The sequence below is a fragment of the Podarcis tiliguerta genome, assembly GCF_965153285.1.
Source record: "Podarcis tiliguerta genome assembly, chromosome: 9".
NCBI classification, from domain to species: Eukaryota; Metazoa; Chordata; class Lepidosauria; order Squamata; family Lacertidae; genus Podarcis; species Podarcis tiliguerta.
The window spans coordinates 62,646,634-62,664,538 of record NC_139542.1 but is presented as its reverse complement, the minus strand read 5'-3'; the positions used below and the strand labels follow the sequence as shown (position 1 = coordinate 62,664,538).

Sequence of the window (17,905 nt, the reverse complement as noted above, 5' to 3'; positions counted from 1 at the left end):
ATCAGATCATTTATTCCTTTTAATGAGACAAGTTCAAATGTTGCCCTACAGATGTAAAACCTTAATTAACCATGTACATAGTCTAACTGTGATACTCAGTTCTGACAATCAAGCAGCAACTTTTATTTATTTATCAATCAATTTATTCATCTTAAAAAAAGCTTGAGCAGGAAAACCTATCTAATTTTAAACAAGGCCTCTGCTTTCTAAATTGGGCTGCTTCAATTTTTTTCTTTGATCTCCTGTATTATTACTTAAAGCAGGAGCCTGCTACACAAAAAGAGAGAATGTAAAGACACTTTTTGGCATGGAATTCAGTTTGGCATGGATTTTTTTCTGTATATTGCTTAAAGTACAACAACATTAGTTTTACAGAATGGGGGGGGGGCAATATTTTTGGAAGGAAGGTATAAATTCATTTCTGGGCTGAACCGGACCTACAAATCACACCCTATTATGTGAAGAAAGCCCTTGTACCAATTGGGTGGGACCATCTTACGCAACAGGAAGGGGAAAACATGCACTTTCCTACTTCACAAATTCTGGTCACTGAAAAGAGGCTCTAAGAATAGCCTTCAAATCTTAAGCTGACCTGCTCTGCTCAAACTCAGCCGAATCACCACCAAAGTGAGAGGCTCTTAGTGATTAAAAGGAAGTCTGTCATTTCCTTATTTAGACTCTACAGATGAAGTAATGTGTCCGTGGCCCCATTAGCGAAAGCACGACCCTAGTTAAGAACAGTTTCAGGTTAAGAACGGACCTCCGGAATGAATTAAGTTCGTAACTAGAGGTACCACTGTACAGCTATGGGGTGAATACTTCTCCCCACCTTGCCTTAATAATTGCGACTGTATATCAAGCCTTGTTCCAATGAATTGTGTGTGTTTGCATGGAGGGCAGACTTCTCCTAAACCCTTTGCTGTAATTACACAGTGATTAATCTATTTCGTCTAAAACTTAAAGTGGAGAGGGGGGGTTTTGGGGGGTGAACAGTCTCAGAGAGAGAGCAGCCAGGGAGATCAAGCCACACAAGCGCAAAACACCAGCAGGATGCTTTTTAACGGATGAAAAGGTCATCAGATCTGGTGCTGCTTCTGGTGTCATTTCCCGCGTTTGTCCCTTGGTGGAGTTGTCGAGTTAGATTTCTCCATGCCGTCAAACCGCTTAAAACTATTCGCTACTTCTTTCCACCACCCCGCAACACACACACACACACACACACACACACACACACAGAGGCAAATGATCGACTATCGTGCTCACACTGCATTTAACCTTTTCCTTACAGTATTATCGTAATCCACGTGACCCCTTCCGAAATCCTGCTTGGAGAATCTGATCTACCTGTGTATGTCGCCGCGGGAATGGTGGCTTTAAAAATGTCCCCCTCAACCTCCCTCCCCTCGCCGGAAAAAAAAAAAAGCCCCAGACCTCGACATCTTTGCAGGTGTAAGGATGTGTGTGTGCGCGCGCGCGTATTCCCCCGGATCTGTTTTTCCTTCTCAAATTTTAGAGCCTAATATGACTATAGTATATATATTTTAAAAAAAACCTTGGGGACTCTTATGGAGACGTCTCGCTCCATCTTGTGTAGGAGGAGAAGATGGGAAATTGCATCGGTTAGGCTGCTTACCTTGCACGCTTACTTGGGAGTATATGCCATTGACTGCACCGGGGCTTACCTCTGAGTAGACATGCAGAGGCCTGCACTGTAAATAAATCAGCCTACCATTTCCACCATCTCCGATGGAAAGGTATGTCGGCTGCAAAACTCAGGAACTACCCGATGAGGAAACATTGCTGAGGGTTGCCAGGAAGTTAAAGGAAAGGAAGAGACGAGGACACATGAACACGAGACCATCACCTCGCCGTGGGAATCCCGCACTTAGCGTAAAATCTGGGGGCCTCATCTAGCCCCATTGATATTCTTGGGCATGCAAGATAGTCGCTATTCTCTGCGCTACGAGCTCCCCCGTTTGGATTCCTAAAGCGCCCAAGGAACGGGGGCTCACACGGAGCACTGCAATGAGCGCGGAGAGCCTTTCCCAAGCTCAACAGGGAGACTATCACCGCACGATCCGGAGAGAGATCGCGCGTACCCGGGTCTCCTGCCTAGCCTTTCCTCCTCCTCCCGCGGTACGTAAGCCCAGGCACGTGGCGCAAAAGCAGCGCGCCGCTGCGCGTCCGCGGTGCCCGTTTCCCACGCCGCCTTCCCGCAATCTTGCCTGGCAGAGGAAGGAGAGGAGCGGGTGACCCGCCGTCCCTGGCGCTCTCCGAGAGATGCGTCAACAACCCCGCGAGAAGGAGCTTGCTGCGCTCCTGCGCAAGGAAGGCATTGCAGAGCGGACGGAGAGGGACAGGAGGCGAAGAGCTGTCCCAGAGAAGAGAATTGGGGACAAGGAGGCGGGAGAGAGAGACTGAATGTGTGCGAAACAGATATTTGCCAAGGGGAGGAGGAGAGCGAGGTGGATGCACTGCAAGAGAGGAATTGTGGGAAGCGTTCTGGGGAAGACTGGAGGCAGGGAGGGAGAGTGGAAGGAGGTTTCCTGGAAATAGTCTGCAAAAACGGAGATACGCTGAAAGACTAGGAGAGGGGGGTAGTGGGAATACTTGGGAGGATGGGGGAGCCTGCAAACGCTGGGGAGATCGCGTGCAGGGGAGGCAGTCGGCCGAAGAAAGGATGCGGAAGCTGACAAGGCTGTAGGAAAGAGCAGACGAGAGAGCCGGCGGCGGGGTGGGGAGCAGAGAGAGAGAGAGAGAGAGAGTGAACCGTCGCAATGCGAGCGAGGCTGCAATTGGAAAGGGAAACGCTGTTCCTTTGGACAGGGACGGAGCGCGTTCCCCGCCGATGCTACCGCAGTGAGGAAAGTATGCACCAAAGCAGCGCGCCTGGCCGAAGCAAGAACCGATCCCGGTTCGCCATCGATTTCGAGGGAACTCGCGTCGCCAGCTAGCCAGCCTTTTTTGCAAGCCCAATCCCAGGGCATGTTCCAATTGCGCTTGCTCTCCCGCGTTAAGCGCATTGCAAGTTTCAGAGGGGTTTCTTTTTTAAAAAAAGGGAAAAAATAAACATAATTAAAATGCAACGCAGAATGGCTTGATTTCCACGGGTCGACTTATTTACCTGTCTGTTTTCTAAAGTAAGCCCCGGGGGGGAACGCAATGCAATGGTTTGCAATGCAATGGATTGTAGTGCAATACAATGCAACGCAATGTAATTGTAGCGCACTCTCTGGCAGGGCTGCCTAGTTCTTGGGGATCGCTGCTGGCACGCCTGGAGCTCCCGCAGGGGCAAGAGTCGCCGCCGCCTCCCAAGACGGCGCGGGCGCGCCCCAGCACCGAGGAGGGGCGGAGGGGAAGGCGGAGGCAGAGAGAGAGGTTTTTTGACAAAGTCAAGTTGCTTGGCAAATAAAGCGGAGATTTGGTATTAATCCCACTTAACCCGCTGAGAAGCTGCCGGAGCTGCCCGCCTCCCTCTTTCCTCCCCCTCCCTCCTCCCCCCACACACCGGGACTGCGGCGATGCGCACTGAGTCTGCGCCAAGTCGCCTCTTTTCTCGCTGATGCTGCAGATCTGACAAACCCAGGGTCTCCGGCGGGGTCCACGGAGGCGGGGCTTGGGAGGCTCGCCGGCCAACCAGCGAGGGCGCGAGCGAGCTCGAGCGCCCGCAGCTGTTGCCGCCGCGCCAGTCGCGCGCCAAAAGGAGGGGAGCCCCCTCTCGCCTCAGAGGAAGCGCGGAATCATGTCTGAGTCAGACATAGCGGCGGCGGCGGCGGGAGCCTCCAGCCCGCCGCTGTCTCTCTTTCCAAAGCGGCTCTCCCGTTCCCCGCTCTCTCGCGCGCCACACGTTCCTCCTTCCCAGAAAACCTCATCGCGCTCCTTCCTTTTGCGAGGGAGCTGAGTCACCCGCAGAAAGGAAGCCTCTTGCCGCCCTCGCCGCGCGGCGTCAAAAAGACGTGCGCGGCTCCCCTCAGAAGCGAGCGAGGAACAGGTTTCTCTCCTCCTGCTGCTGCCGTTGCCATTCCGCACCCCGTGTGCCCTCCCCACGCGTGCCCTGGGCCCAGCCCAGATGCCTCGGGGTCTCCTCCCCGCCTTCTCTCCCTCCCTCCGCCGGAGTGGAGAGGAGGAAGAGGAGGAGGATGCCGAGTAACTGAGGAAGAAAAGGCGGGAGGAGGAGGCGCGCGAGCGGGCGGCGCCGGTCGCCCCTCAGAAAAGAGCGGAGGCCAGCAAATGCCGCGGGCGATTAAGCACGCCAAAGTCGAGAGAAGGAGAAAGGAGGCGAGGCGGCGGGTCGCCGCCAGAAGCCGAGTGGACGGAGTTGGCGCGAAAGTTGGCTCCCCTCACGGACGCGGCTACATTTTGCGGTGTGTCAGAAGCGAGCGCTCTCCTCACGTTGCCAACTCCGAGCTCGCTTTCTCTCGCACACACCGCCACTTCCACCGCAGTCTCGGCGCCTCACAGAGAAGGGGGAGAGTCAATCTTATAAATGTGGAGGTCCTAATCTCGGGTGGATCTCTGTGGGGAGAGAGGCTCGAGATCCCGCTCCCGGATCCCACCCTAGTCGCCGCAGCCTCGTCATCTGCTTGCCTCTGTAATACAGACCCCCCCCCCCAAAAAAACCCCCCACACAAATCCACACAGCGAAAAGTTTTTTTAAAAAGCACCCGAAGCCGACTACTCTCGGATCCACGTGATCTCACCACGCCGCTCCTTGCCCGACCCCAAGAGCTTTCCCTTTCCACCCCCCAAGTTAGGAACGTGGGGGAGTGAAGAGCGACGCTGACAACCCAGAGAGCGAGGAGGATGCTTTTCAATCTCCTTTAAGCCCCCATGAAAGGGCTGTTCCCCCTAATATGTGTCGGGAGGTGGCACGGCAAGGTCCGGTCGGGCCACCTCGGGGGATCTAGGGATCGGGGGATCTCGCTGCGGGAGGCCGCTTGCCCACTTGCCAGCAGCAGCAGCAGCAACGGCAGAGGGTAAATGCTGGGCTTTTCTGGAGTGCAGCGCTCGGCGGCGGCTCCCAACTCCTCCCCATTCTCTCTCTCTCTCTCTCTCTTTCTCTTTCTCTGCCTGCCTCTCGCTCTCAGCCTACAGTGCACAGGCGGCTCTGCAGCAGCAGCAGCAGCAGCAGGGCAGAGTCACCGAGAAAGGCTTCCCAGCAGCTTCCCAGCCACTTCGGGCAAAACTTGATGCTCCGCTGCTTTTTTCTTTCCCCCCCTCCTTCCTCCCTTTCCCGGGAAGCGTCACGCTCGCCGTGTGTGTGTGTGTGTCTGTCAGAGGGAGGAAAGAGCCGAGCGAGCTTCCCTGCACCAAGCAGCCGCACTTGAGCGAGACGAGCCAGGAAAAAAGGGGGCTTTACAAACAAGCACAATTGCAGATCTCGCCCGGAGTGGCGGTCCAGGGAAACTATTGACTCGGATCGTCTCTCGTTTGCAACCCGGACTCTGCTTCGATTAAAATCAATCCTTCTCCAGCGCTGCATTTGGACATTTATTTTGGGATCGGTGCTTTTTTAATTATTTTTAAGAGATCTCCTTTCTTTCTCTCCACCCCCCCCCCCACCACCATTCCGCAGCTATGGATGTAATTCCGAATCGGCGGTGGTAATTCACGTGGGAAGAAGATCCAGTTACATCTCTTTCCCTTTTCCCACCCCCTTCTGCCTCGGGTATATATCCATGAGGGGGGAGCCTTAGAATAATCGCCTTCGGGGACACACACACACACACACACACAGCCGGCAGCCAACCTTTGTGCTCACCTTTGAACTGGGGAGGAAAAGGGGGGATGAAGTTCAGCGCTGCTTTCGCTGCATTGGGACGGCAAGGAAGAAGCAAGGGAGCGAGCGAGAGACTGCAATCTCATTTGTGAATCGCTCTCCCTAGTGCTGCAGCCTCCGATCGCTCTAACACATGCAGTGTAAATGCAGGTAAGACGCACACGCACACCAACTGCGGATGCAAAAAACAAACTTGGGACTGTTGTATCGTGTGTGTGCGTGTGCGCGCGCGCGCGCCCGCGAGACGGGGGGGAAAGGAGAAAGAGATCTATCTATGTGCATTCCCCCTCCATCCTTGTTGCATTCCGGACGAACATCTCCTGCAGATTTTTGTACCATGTTGCTTTGTGACCAATGACCTTGCGCAGAGTTTTGTTTTTTTAAATATACGGTATATTAAAGAAGAACTCTCCTCTCTCTAGAAAGACCTGAACATTGGAGGCGATCTCTTAAAGATGGATTTAGGCGCTATCCTGACAACCAAAGGGGATTTCTTGAGAACTGATCTGTAATACAAGGCAGACGAAGCAATCCTCCCAAATATCTATACAGCTGTCGCATCACTGGAGACTGGGCATATTTTTTTCCCCCTCTCTTTATTTTGGGGCTATTTTTACTCTTCCCCCATTCCATCTTTAGCTAAGAGGATTTGGAGGCTGCCTTGTCTTTTTCCTTTCCGCCGGACACCAGCGCTCTCTGAATGAAGCAATTTACATTCCACCCGCCCTCCCACCCCTTCGTCGGCGTGTGTATGCGGAGTGGAGGGGGGAGAGAGAAACAGAAGAGCTAATTCCACGGCGGTGCCAAACGGCTAGGAAGAGGCAGGCAGGCAAGCAGGCAGAGAGGAAAGAGTGCGAATTGAACTGGACTGGAGTAAAAAAGAAGGCGGCGGGGGAGGGGTTGGTTGCATCAAATCCCTCGCTGCTGCTGCTGCTGCTCTTGCTTTTCTTGCAAACCTTGCAAAGTGATTACAGTGCCATCGGAGGGGGTGGAGGAGGAGGAGGAGGAAGAGGCGGAACTCCCCCCCCCCCTTCATCCTATCTGCCGAGATGAATCTTTAAAAAAGCAAAATACACTTGCCCGGTGAACTGTGAGTATAGAGCAACTGCAAAAGGAAGGGGGGAACGAGAGGTGGGGAAGAGCCGCCAGCCAACCCCAGATCCCCTCCCTCCTCCTCCCCTTCACCCTTTTTTTTTTTTTTGCGCCAGATGGGATGAGACCCGAAGTTTTCTGCAGAAGCAAGAGGATTTTATAATTGATCACCACCCTCATCACCTCCATCCTTCCCCCCCCCACCCCCCGCCAAACGCCGAGGCATCTTCTTGTTGGCTTGCCAAGGGGGGCGTTTATTGGCACGGGTGGGCAGAGGAAGGTGGTGGTGGTGGGGTCTTTCATTGGGTGCTCAAGAAGATGTGGAAGATGCGGACGCTCCTGGGCTTTGTGCAGTGCTGCTACTGCTGCTGCTGCTTCTTGCTCTTGCTGCCGCCTCCGCTTTGGGTCAGCCTGGCGGCGGCTAAGCAAGTGCTGAGATACCGGCTGGCCGAGGAAGGACCTGCCGACATCCGCATCGGCAACGTGGCTTCGGACCTGGGCATCGTGACGGGCTCGGGCGAGGTGACGTTCAGCCTGGAGTCCGGCTCCGACTACCTGAAGATCGACAACATGACGGGCGAGTTGAGCACCACCGAGAGGCGCATCGACCGCGAGAAGCTGCCGCAGTGCCAGATGATCTTCGACGAGAACGAGTGCTTCTTGGACTTCGAGGTGTCCGTGATCGGCCCGTCGCAGAGCTGGGTGGACCTCTTCGAAGGCCGGGTCATCATCTTGGACATCAACGACAACACCCCTACCTTCCCCTCCCCCGTGCTCACCCTCACCGTCGAGGAGAACCGCCCCGTGGGCACCCTCTACCTGCTGCCCACTGCCACCGACAGGGACTTCGGGCGCAACGGCATCGAGCGCTACGAGCTGCTCCAAGAGCCCGACGGGGGCCGACGGGGCGGGGGGAGTTCGGCTTCCGCCACCTCCGACAGCGCCCTCTACCCCGGGGGCGGCAAGAGGAGGCAAGAGGCCGACGGCGGGGCCCGGAGCAGCGTGTTTGAGCTGCAGGTGGCGGACACCCCCGATGGCGAGAAGCAGCCCCAGTTGATCGTCAAAGGGGCGCTGGATCGGGAGCAGCGGGACTCCTACGAGCTGACTCTGCGGGTGCGCGACGGCGGAGATCCGGCGCGCTCCTCGCAGGCCATCTTGAGAGTGCTTATCACCGACGTGAACGACAACAGCCCCCGCTTCGAGAAGAGCGTCTACGAGGCCGACCTGGCTGAGAACAGCAGCCCCGGCACCCCGATCCTGCAGCTGAGGGCGGCGGACTCCGACGTCGGGGTGAACGGCCAGATCGAGTACGTCTTCGGGGCAGCCACCGAGTCCGTGCGCCGCCTGCTGCGTCTCGACGAGTCGTCGGGCTGGCTCAGCGTGCTGCACCGCATCGACCGCGAGGAAGTGAACCAGCTCCGCTTCACCGTCATGGCCAGGGACCGCGGGCAGCCCCCCAAGACGGACAAGGCCACGGTGGTGCTCAACATCCGCGACGAGAACGACAACGTGCCCACCATCGACATCCGTAAGATCGGGCGCATCCCGCTGCGCGACGGCGTGGCCAGCGTGGCCGAAGACGTCCTGGTGGACACCCCCATCGCCCTGGTGCAAGTGTCCGACCGGGATCAGGGCGAGAACGGCGTGGTGACCTGCACCGTGGTGGGCGACGTGCCTTTCCAGCTCAAGCCGGCCAGCGAGGGTGAAGGGGAGCCCCAGAACAAGCGCAAGTATTTCCTGCACACCTCGGCGCCTCTGGACTATGAGGCCGTGCGAGACTACAACGTGGTCATCGTGGCCGTGGACTCGGGCAGCCCCAGCCTGTCCAGCAACAACTCCCTGCTGGTGCGCGTCGGGGACACCAACGACAACCCGCCCGTTTTCAGCCAGGCCGTGCTGGAGGTATCCTTCCCGGAGAACAACGCTCCCGGAGAGCGCGTGGCCACGGTGATAGCCACGGACGCCGACAGTGGCAAGAACGCCGAGATTGCCTATTCCCTGGAGCCTTCCCCGCTCTCTGCCGAGTCTCCCGGAGGCCTCTTCACCATCGACCCCGATTCCGGGGACGTGCGCGTCCAGGCCGTTTTGGATCGCGAGCAGAGGGACACCTACGAGTTCCAGGTGACGGCCCGGGACAAAGGGGTCCCGTCGCTGCAGGGCTCCACCACGGTGGTGGTGCGCGTGGCCGACCGCAACGACAACGAGCCGCGCTTCATGCAGGACGTGTTCACCTTCTACGTCAAGGAGAACCTGCAGCCCAACAGCCCCGTGGGCATGGTGACAGTGATGGACGCCGACAAGGGGCGCAACGCGCAGCTCAGCCTCTCCATACAGCCCGGGGACCAAGCGCAAGGCGCGCCGGGCATCTTCTCCATCGAGAACGACACGGGCACCATCTACTCGACGGTCTCGTTCGACCGCGAGCTGCAGACCAGCTACACCTTCAAGGTAAAGGCCGTGGATGGAGGAGAGCCGGCCCGCTCGGCCACGGCCACCGTGTCGCTCTTCGTCATGGATGAGAACGACAACGCGCCCGTGGTCACGTCTCCGGCCAACAGCTCCTACACTGTGCTGCCGCCGTCCAGCAACGTGCGCTCCGTGGTGACCACGGTGCAGGCCAAAGACGCGGACGCTGGCCAGAACGCCGAGCTGAGCTATAGCATCGTGGGCGGCAACCCGTTCAAGCTGTTCGAGATCGACCCGTCGAGCGGCGTCGTGTCTCTGGTGGGCAAGCTGGCGCCCAAGCACTACGGCCTGCACCGCCTGGTGGTGCAGGTCAACGACAGCGGGCAGCCTCCGCAGTCCACCACGGCGCTGCTGCACGTCTTCGTCAACGAGAGCCTAGCCAACGCCACCGTCGTGGAGAGCCAAGTGGCGCGCAGCCTGCACACGCCGCTGGCGCACGACATCGCCGGCGACCCCAGCTACGAGTTAAGCAAGCAGCGCCTCAGCATCGTCGTGGGCGTGGTGGCCGGCATCATGACCGTGGTCCTGCTCATCCTGGTGGTCGTCATGGCGCGCTACTGCCGCTCCAAGGGCAAGCACGGCGGCTACGAGGCCGGCAAGAAAGACCACGAGGACTTCTTCACCCCGCAGCAGCACGACAAGGCCAAGAAGCCCAAGAAGGACAAGAAAGGCAAGAAGCAAGGCAAGCAGCCCCTCTACAGCAGCATCGTCACCGTCGAGGCTTCCAAGCCCAATGGGCAGCGCTACGACGGCGTCAACGAGAAGCTGTCCGGGGATAGCCCCAGCATGAGCCGCTACCGCTCCGTCAACGGCGGGCCCGGCAGCCCGGATCTGGCCAGGCATTACAAATCCAGCTCGCCTTTGCCCACGGTGCAGCTGCACCCGCAGTCCCCCACCGCCGGGAAAAAACACCAGGCCGTCCAGGAACTGCCCCCGGCCAACACCTTCGTAGGCGCTGGGGACAACATCTCCATCGGCTCGGACCACTGCTCCGAGTACAGCTGTCAAGCCAGCAGCAAGTACAGCAAGCAGGTAAGGCGGATGGAGGCATGCAGGGGTGGGTGGGTGGGGAGAAGGGTGGGGGGAGCTCACCCCCTTTACACCCTTCCTAGCCGTTCACAGGCACAGGCTCCCCTGCTGCTCCTCTCCCACAGGCAGTCAAGCCCCAGCCCACACCTGTTTTACAACCACTCACCGCCAGAATCAGGATCAGGTGTATATTTTATGAATTAACATTTCCTCAACTAAGAATCACAGGAGCACCAATGCAAACAGAATTTCTGTTCCCAATGTTAAGGTGCCTTTTAGTATGAAGATCCACCCTGGTTGTGAGGATGACAGACAGCCTGTTTGAAAAGCTTTAAGACTAAACTGTTAATCTAGATGAAAGGGACACTTGCACTCAGACACACCTGCTATTACTCCTCCTACACTTACACACACATGCAGCCACTTCTCTAATTTACACCTGTTCTTCCCCTCCCTTTTACAGTCACGCTCACACCTACACACAAGCTTCCCAGTGCCTCTCTCATACCATTAGTCTGGGTTAATTATAACTCTAATGAACCAAAGTCACTAACACTAATGCTGATTGGAAGAATGGGCATGCATTTATGGTCAAAAATCAACTTCCTTTCTCAACTTTTACATACACCAGCCTTGAGTCGATGGGATAGTTAAAGCCAAGTGTGTTAATAGTAAATGATAATTTCAGTTAAATGATTTTCAAAGGCACAATCAGACCTGCCATAGCCCTCCCATATTTCACAGCTGTTGAAGGCTCACCACCCATCACACAACTATCTGTCCTAAGCAAGTTTTCCCACTGTATTACACACCACAGCCACTATAGTGGCTTTCTTTCTTTCTTTCCAACACACTCTCACACACAGCCAGAAACTTAAATTTCTGCACGCACAATCCCATCTCTTGCATCTAATGCAACATACTCTCATTAAGGAATAGGAATATATGCAAAGTATCAAATATATATATATATATATATAACCCAAAATATTCTGGTTCAATGATTTGGAGAGTCATTTTGGAAAATATAGTAAGGATCACTTCATACAGAACAGAGCAATTAACATGCACTGCTGAGCAAAAAAACCCACCTCCTTTTGCTATTCCTGAAATACCCTGCTTATTGGTAGGCCAAGATAATTGAAGTATGAAGAGGAAACTATTAATTTCAGTTAAATGATCATCGGACTGTGCCTTCACACTGTTTGTCAGCGCACACACACGCACACACACAATGGAACGAAAGAATTAGCAATGTAGGAAGTCAGAGATGTCTCCAGCCTTCGGTTCCACTCCACCCCCTTTCCCCCTTCTCCCATTTAGTCACACATCCAACTGGCACAGAGCCATAAATGGAAACAGACACACAATTGTGCCTACCTACAATTGCATGTGCACATGTGAGCGCACACAAGGGGGATGGGGCGACATCACACAAGCACACAGAAACACATTCAAAGGCTGCAAAGCAGACAGGGCCAGCTGGAGTGCAAAGCAGCCCATCTACTTGCTGGGTCCATTAGATGCTTTTGAGAGGAATCCCTGAATGAGCATGTGGATCTGAGAATTCCACTGTAGCATCCTCTGCAAGAATGCAATGGATGCTGGAGTGTGCTTCTCAATCTGTGAAATTTAGAGTGGGATTGGGGGGGTGGGAATCTATTGGGCTGGTGCTGCAAGTAGCTAAAAGCTCATCAACAAACACAAGAAGCCTCCGCTCTGTGGCTCCCCATCCCCATCCCAAACATCAGTTAAATAGATTAGGTACAGTCGTTTGCCCTAACAACAGTGAGAAAATAATGGTATGGATGCCTCTCTGCCTTCACAACCCAGGAGTTGCAGTCAGGTGAAGGCATTAGGCTCACTAAAGTTCCCAAGTCCAGATCCTGAGAACGCTTCCATACCTTTTGTGCATGAAACGTTCTTCCAGGTGCAATTTCTTCTCACCACTTTCCATGAGGAAAGCAGCACCTGCTGATACCACCCCCTTCTTTGTGACTCCTAACAGGTACAGGAAGCATGCCAAGATCTTGGCACTAGGAATCCTCTTTTACATATAACCATAGAGGAAGCTACTGCCCGAAAGCAAATGAGCTCTCATCATATGCAGCCCTGCATACAAGTAGCAAGTATCCTGTAGAAGGGAAAGCGAACCCCATTCCCCAGCTATATTGTCACTCTATCCTCACTCACATGGGCTTGGTTAATCCCAAACAGCTTTTTTGTTACAAGGTTTCATTCGCACTGTGGTTACTGTTGGAGAGGAAACTGTTGCAAGCCACTAGAGGTAGACACCCAGCCAAAAACAGGCCCCTTGAAGTCTGCTGTACTCTGACACTTTGAACATTGTCAAGGGCTAGGCAGTGAGAAAGAGAACAGTTTACAATTGCAGTAGGTATGATTTTCTACATAACCAGGGTGTTTTAATCTAATGGGCCATTCAGCTTTGTAGTTGTGAGGTTGGGAAGCAACTGACACTAAATATAAATGTTAAGCACACCAATTCTAATGGGACTAATGCAATACATGCATTAAAAAGGTGCAAGGAAAGAGAGAATTAACTCTTGCTGAAACACTTTTTTCATTTGTTTGGGAGGGATGCTAAAAACGATCAGGATTAAGATCTATCCCTTCTATCTCTTCCTTACAAATCCGTAAGACGCCACTCTACATATACACTACTCTACATATACTGTTTTGTGATACCTTCCAGCAAGTGGAGTTTTGAAATAGGTTACTACAAATGTGTGGCACCTGCACTTTAAGCTTAAAACTTAGATGTGATGCAAGGGACTGATTCTGAATCTGCACCCCCAAAAGAGAAGCACTGTTGAATTTCTCACACTGTAAACCATTCAAAAGTATTTGAAAGACAAATTTTTGTGCCTTTGGTTGTGACCTACTGTTATAGAACTATCTATTTTGTTTTGAATTAAGGTGGTTTCTCTCTGCTTTTAGCTTGTTGGGAGGTTGTATGCAAAGCAAACCGTTTAACAGTTAGTGCTGTTAGAGCCAAACTAGGGTAAATATTGTGTTATCTCAAGCTGCATAGCATCTTGTGTGGAATTCCATTACAGAGAAATGCATGCTGATTAATGCAAATACAGTGTTCGGTCACGAATGCAGACACCCTGGTTAGTGTGACAAAAAGAGTGTGTGTGTTTGCTATCTCATTCTTAAATGTGCAAACTTGGTTCAAAAACCAATTTGATATTGTGGGATTTGTTAGCTCGCTTAGCTTGGACCTTTTTAATATGCAACTTGGTTTTTTTGCATTATGTTGGAGACAATATGATGTATTTTGGTGGAAGCATCTCGCATGAGCTATTTGTAATTTGTGCTGAACAAAAGCAGTTTATGTGAAGAATTTTGTGTTTTCCTCCCCACCAAATATTGAGGAGTGTATAGAAAGATGTAATTCAAAACTGTATGCAATTTTGCTTCCTACACAGAGCATTTGACCTTTATTTTGTTTTGCCACACTTCAGCCTTAGTTTCTCTTAGAAACAACATTTAACTGCAATTTGGAAATCATTGTCTGAACGTATGTTTTCCCTTACAAACACACACACACACACACACACCTACCAATGTTGAATTATGATGTGAAAGACCTCCCACTCTTTTAGTAGTGATGATAGTAAGATATGGAGTGGTCACTAAATTAATCAGATAGCGATTGCTAAATGCTCATCTTAAAATTATTTAAAAATTGTGAGTAACAGTATTGCTAGCTGTTAATCAGATCAGATTGTGCCAATAATTTAGTGTGTAGAAGAGTACATTGAAATGCATTATTGTGCCAAAATAATTTCGAATTGGAATTTGTTTACTCAATTTTTTTTGCCAGAATATATGTTTAAGATGCAGGATACTAGAGAAGGCCATTCGAGGAAAGTACACATTTCACCTCTGAAAGCCAGAAATGGGATGGAACTCGCTTTTGAGTTCTACTTTTGCTTTCTTGTGTTGACTTTAAGAGAATTCAAAAGGGAGGTCTTTATCCGGACAGTACCGGGCGGATAGTTATTTGCGGACTTTGTAGCTCTGTACGAAGATACACACACACACACACAATTCCTATTTCAAAGATTGCTTCAAAAGACAACAGGATGTTGGTACTATTGTATGCAATATTCTTGTTCCAATAACATTATTCACATGGTAGTTGTAGTTTTCATTGGGCAGATTCATAAAGGTATGTGCAACTCTTCAGCACACAGATAACTAGCTCTAAAATGCTCTGTTCTCAAGAGTGGATACCAAGGGGAAAGTAAGGTGGTTCTAGTTAGTTGCAGGCTCCTTCTGAATTCTATTCAGAAGAGCCTATCCCTTAGTTGACACTTATTCAAAGTCAAAGCAGAGCTTAGTTCTGGAAAATAGTAATAGTCTAAAACGTCTTGACAATTTGTGCTTTCCAAAATTGGTTATCACCCAATTCTATATAACACGGAGAAGGAAAATGCCCGATTTGCATAGTAGAATTTTTTGAAATATACTTTACTGAGTGCAGTCCAATCTTGCCTTAATTGTTGGCCACCCAAATTCCGTATGAAGAAGAACTGCTGATATTCCTGATACAGAGTATAGCTTCTGAAAAGAAACCCATTGTTTTGCAGTTTCCCAAAATTTGATGGAGTTTGAATCAGAGCCCCAGATTTCAATGCCATAGAGCATTTGAGTAAGCAGTTTACTACCAAATATTTTTAGGGCAGGTTCGATCAGCTGCCCTCCCTTACTGTAGTAAAAGTTCATCAATGCCCCTATAGTTTTCTGTGCTTTGACTTTCCCTGCCTCCATATGACACTTTCAAGAGAAGGTTTAATTAAAGAGTACACTCAGGTATCTAAATGAACAAGTTTGTTCTATAGCACCATCTATACCGAGGGCTGAGGCTGCTAAAAATCACAATCTTGACCTTAGAGTAATTTATAGATTTTCTTGTTTACTGAACATCTCCAAGAGATTTTTGAAGACCAAGGAGAGGAAAGGAGAGGAGCACCAAACAATATATTATTATTATTATTATTATTATTATATCACCCAGCAAATTATAAAAGCACAGTAACACATCACACATTAAATAACATTGCAGTTCTGCAATATTGAGGCATAGGGGATGGAGGAGAACACACACACATACTGTGTTGTGAAGTGCAATGCAGAATAAAACAGCCATTGAAAGCTGACTTGATTCTCAATGACATTTTCTTATCCCTCCCCCCCCCCCATTTTGCATAATGAGCCTAACAGGTGGGGAGTTATATAAATAGTATGTGAACTTTGCAGTCCTCAAAGAATGCCATTTGAGCACTGGTTGATTTATCAGTCACAGCTTTTACATCTTCACAAATACTTAACCAGATGGCATTAATGTTCATCACCTTGTTGAAAAAGAATGTGTGTGCGTATGTGTTCCTAATACATCATGTATTGTCTAGGTGTATTAATCATATCCTAAGTATGGACTTGAAGTATGGAAAAGAGAGAGACTCCTGGTTTTTTTAGCTGACACTTGTATGCTTTACTCGGCCCAAAAGTAACATTTGTTTCATATAGGTGATTACAACACTTCTTTGACTGTAGATCAAAGGGCAATCCAAGCAGTGCTTATGTTGAAGTACCATGAACGAGATACATTAATGTAATTAGAATCAGTAATTGATACTATTCAGTGACTGCAACATTGTTGTCAGGAAGTCCAGTCTCAGGTTACAGGACTGTATTACTTGGTGAAGACAGATGACTGCCTATGTGAGATCTTTCGGTGACATCTCTCCCCCTCCCCCTCTTCTTCAACAAACCAGCCTATAATTTGAGAAGCCCAACATACGCATCCTTCATGATCCTAAATACATTGTCCTCAATCCAGAGAAAGTTATTTGCACTCAAGTTTTGTTTTGAAATCCATGGGACTTTGGCATTAAACCCAGAGGAAATATCCATACCCACTGCCTTGTGGAACATCTTCAGGAGAAGAAAGGGCTAAGGATTAGACCATACACAAATTGCTATGGAGTCCCTAAAACAGTTGCATGCTGTCTTTTCTATGCCTCCTTTGAGCAACTCATGCAGCCAAGCTGGTGCTAAATGCTGAATGGACCACACCAGCCAAACTGAGAGGGGAGTCTTGTCATCTGGGCAGCCCAGGACTTCCATATACAATGCCCAGGTTTGCACCCTGGAAAGGTCACTAGGTAGTTTAACTTCACTCCCAGAGGTGCACTCCATTGTCTCTCAAGACAGATTGGTGCCAACAACTGCGTAAACATTTCATCCTTCTAGGAGCAGCCAGAAGAGAGGGTGGCTGCCACATACCATGCTATATACTATATACTTGGATGCTGATGGGATAGGGCAGGATGGTGGTGTGGCGGGGGCTGTTTAAATGCATTGTCAAAGTCAATTCAGCCTTCCCACCAGTGTGCCCCAACCTCACAGACCTCACCTCTCTCCTACTCCCTCAGTGTCCTGCTATGCAGGAGTGCTGGTGCTCCTGAGAGGTCAGGTTTGCAACAATGCTCCTCTCCATTGGTCACCTGCATTTACACACACACACACACACACACACACACCCCAAGCCTTTACACAGTTATAAATGATGCTTTAGAATGATTTTGCTTTTAGTAGACTTTTCTACAACAAAATGGTGCAATCCCTATGCAAATGTGTTTGATACCAGGATACCAGGCGCAAACTTGATCTTATTCTCGAGGGTGCTATGATTTAAATAAGTTTAGAATGCAAAGTTGCACATGCTGAGGTTTGTTTGCTTGTTTGCTTGCTTGCTTTTAAGTCAGGATTGGCAAACTTCTGTTTTCTAGCTGTAACTTCTCAGTAACGTAGAAGCCATTGTAATGCATGGAATTGCAGTGGAGGAAGTAGACAAATGTTTATGGTGTGCTTCATGAGTGAAATCATACACCTGGCTATCAAAAGTAGGTCCCTGGAAGACCATTAAGTTCAGGCTCTGAAATTACCTAGCTGTACCGCTGAGAGTGTTGCCCCCTTCTCATAGAAAAGAATCCCAGTGAGAACTTGGTTGGAGGTGATTGGCATTGTTGCTTTTTTCATTTTGGTCCTTGTAAAATGCTCAGCCATGTAGACTGTTTGGACTCCCAAGGATCAATATAAACAGGAATTATTAAAATGTCTGTCATGTAGCAGTGGTTGCAAATTTATGCAGGGTTCTTTGTATTCCCCTTTGCTTTCATAATTCAATAGGGTAATGAAATATACAAGGTGGCATTTTTTTGTATAGTTCTTTCACTGCATTTATCACAAGGATTTGCAGGTGGTAACCTCCACTACTTTTGTATGGAGAATTGACTCATTGAGTTTTTTATTTGCTTATCATCCTCACCCAATTTTCTTGCCACTATGCATGCAAGCGTGAATGGGAGGCTATGGTCTTAAAGGTTCTTTCCTCCGCTTTCTCCCCCAAAACAGATGCCACCTTCCATTTCCTTAAAAAAAGGCACTGTAAGCCTTTATGAACTGTATCATCTCTGCTTGGAGTGCATTGTTGCCTAGCTGTTT

General features: G+C 50.6%; 1 protein-coding gene across 6 annotated transcripts in view; it reads left to right on the top strand.

Moving 5' to 3' along the window:
• Positions 1-4,786: 4,786 nt before the first annotated feature.
• PCDH7 (protocadherin 7) overlaps positions 4,787-17,905 on the top strand; it is a 403,344-nt gene continuing 390,225 nt past the window's right edge. For 2 of the 6 annotated variants that reach the window (XM_083458034.1, XM_083458035.1), the window contains exon 1: positions 4,818-10,369. In XM_083458034.1, the coding sequence (XP_083314160.1) occupies positions 7,190-10,369 (3,180 nt within the window). In that variant the 5' untranslated portion in view covers positions 4,818-7,189. Of the gene's footprint in view, positions 10,370-17,905 lie in introns of all 6 variants that reach the window. The other 4 variants (XM_083458032.1, XM_083458037.1, XM_083458033.1 and 1 more) reach the window with 4 other exon arrangements.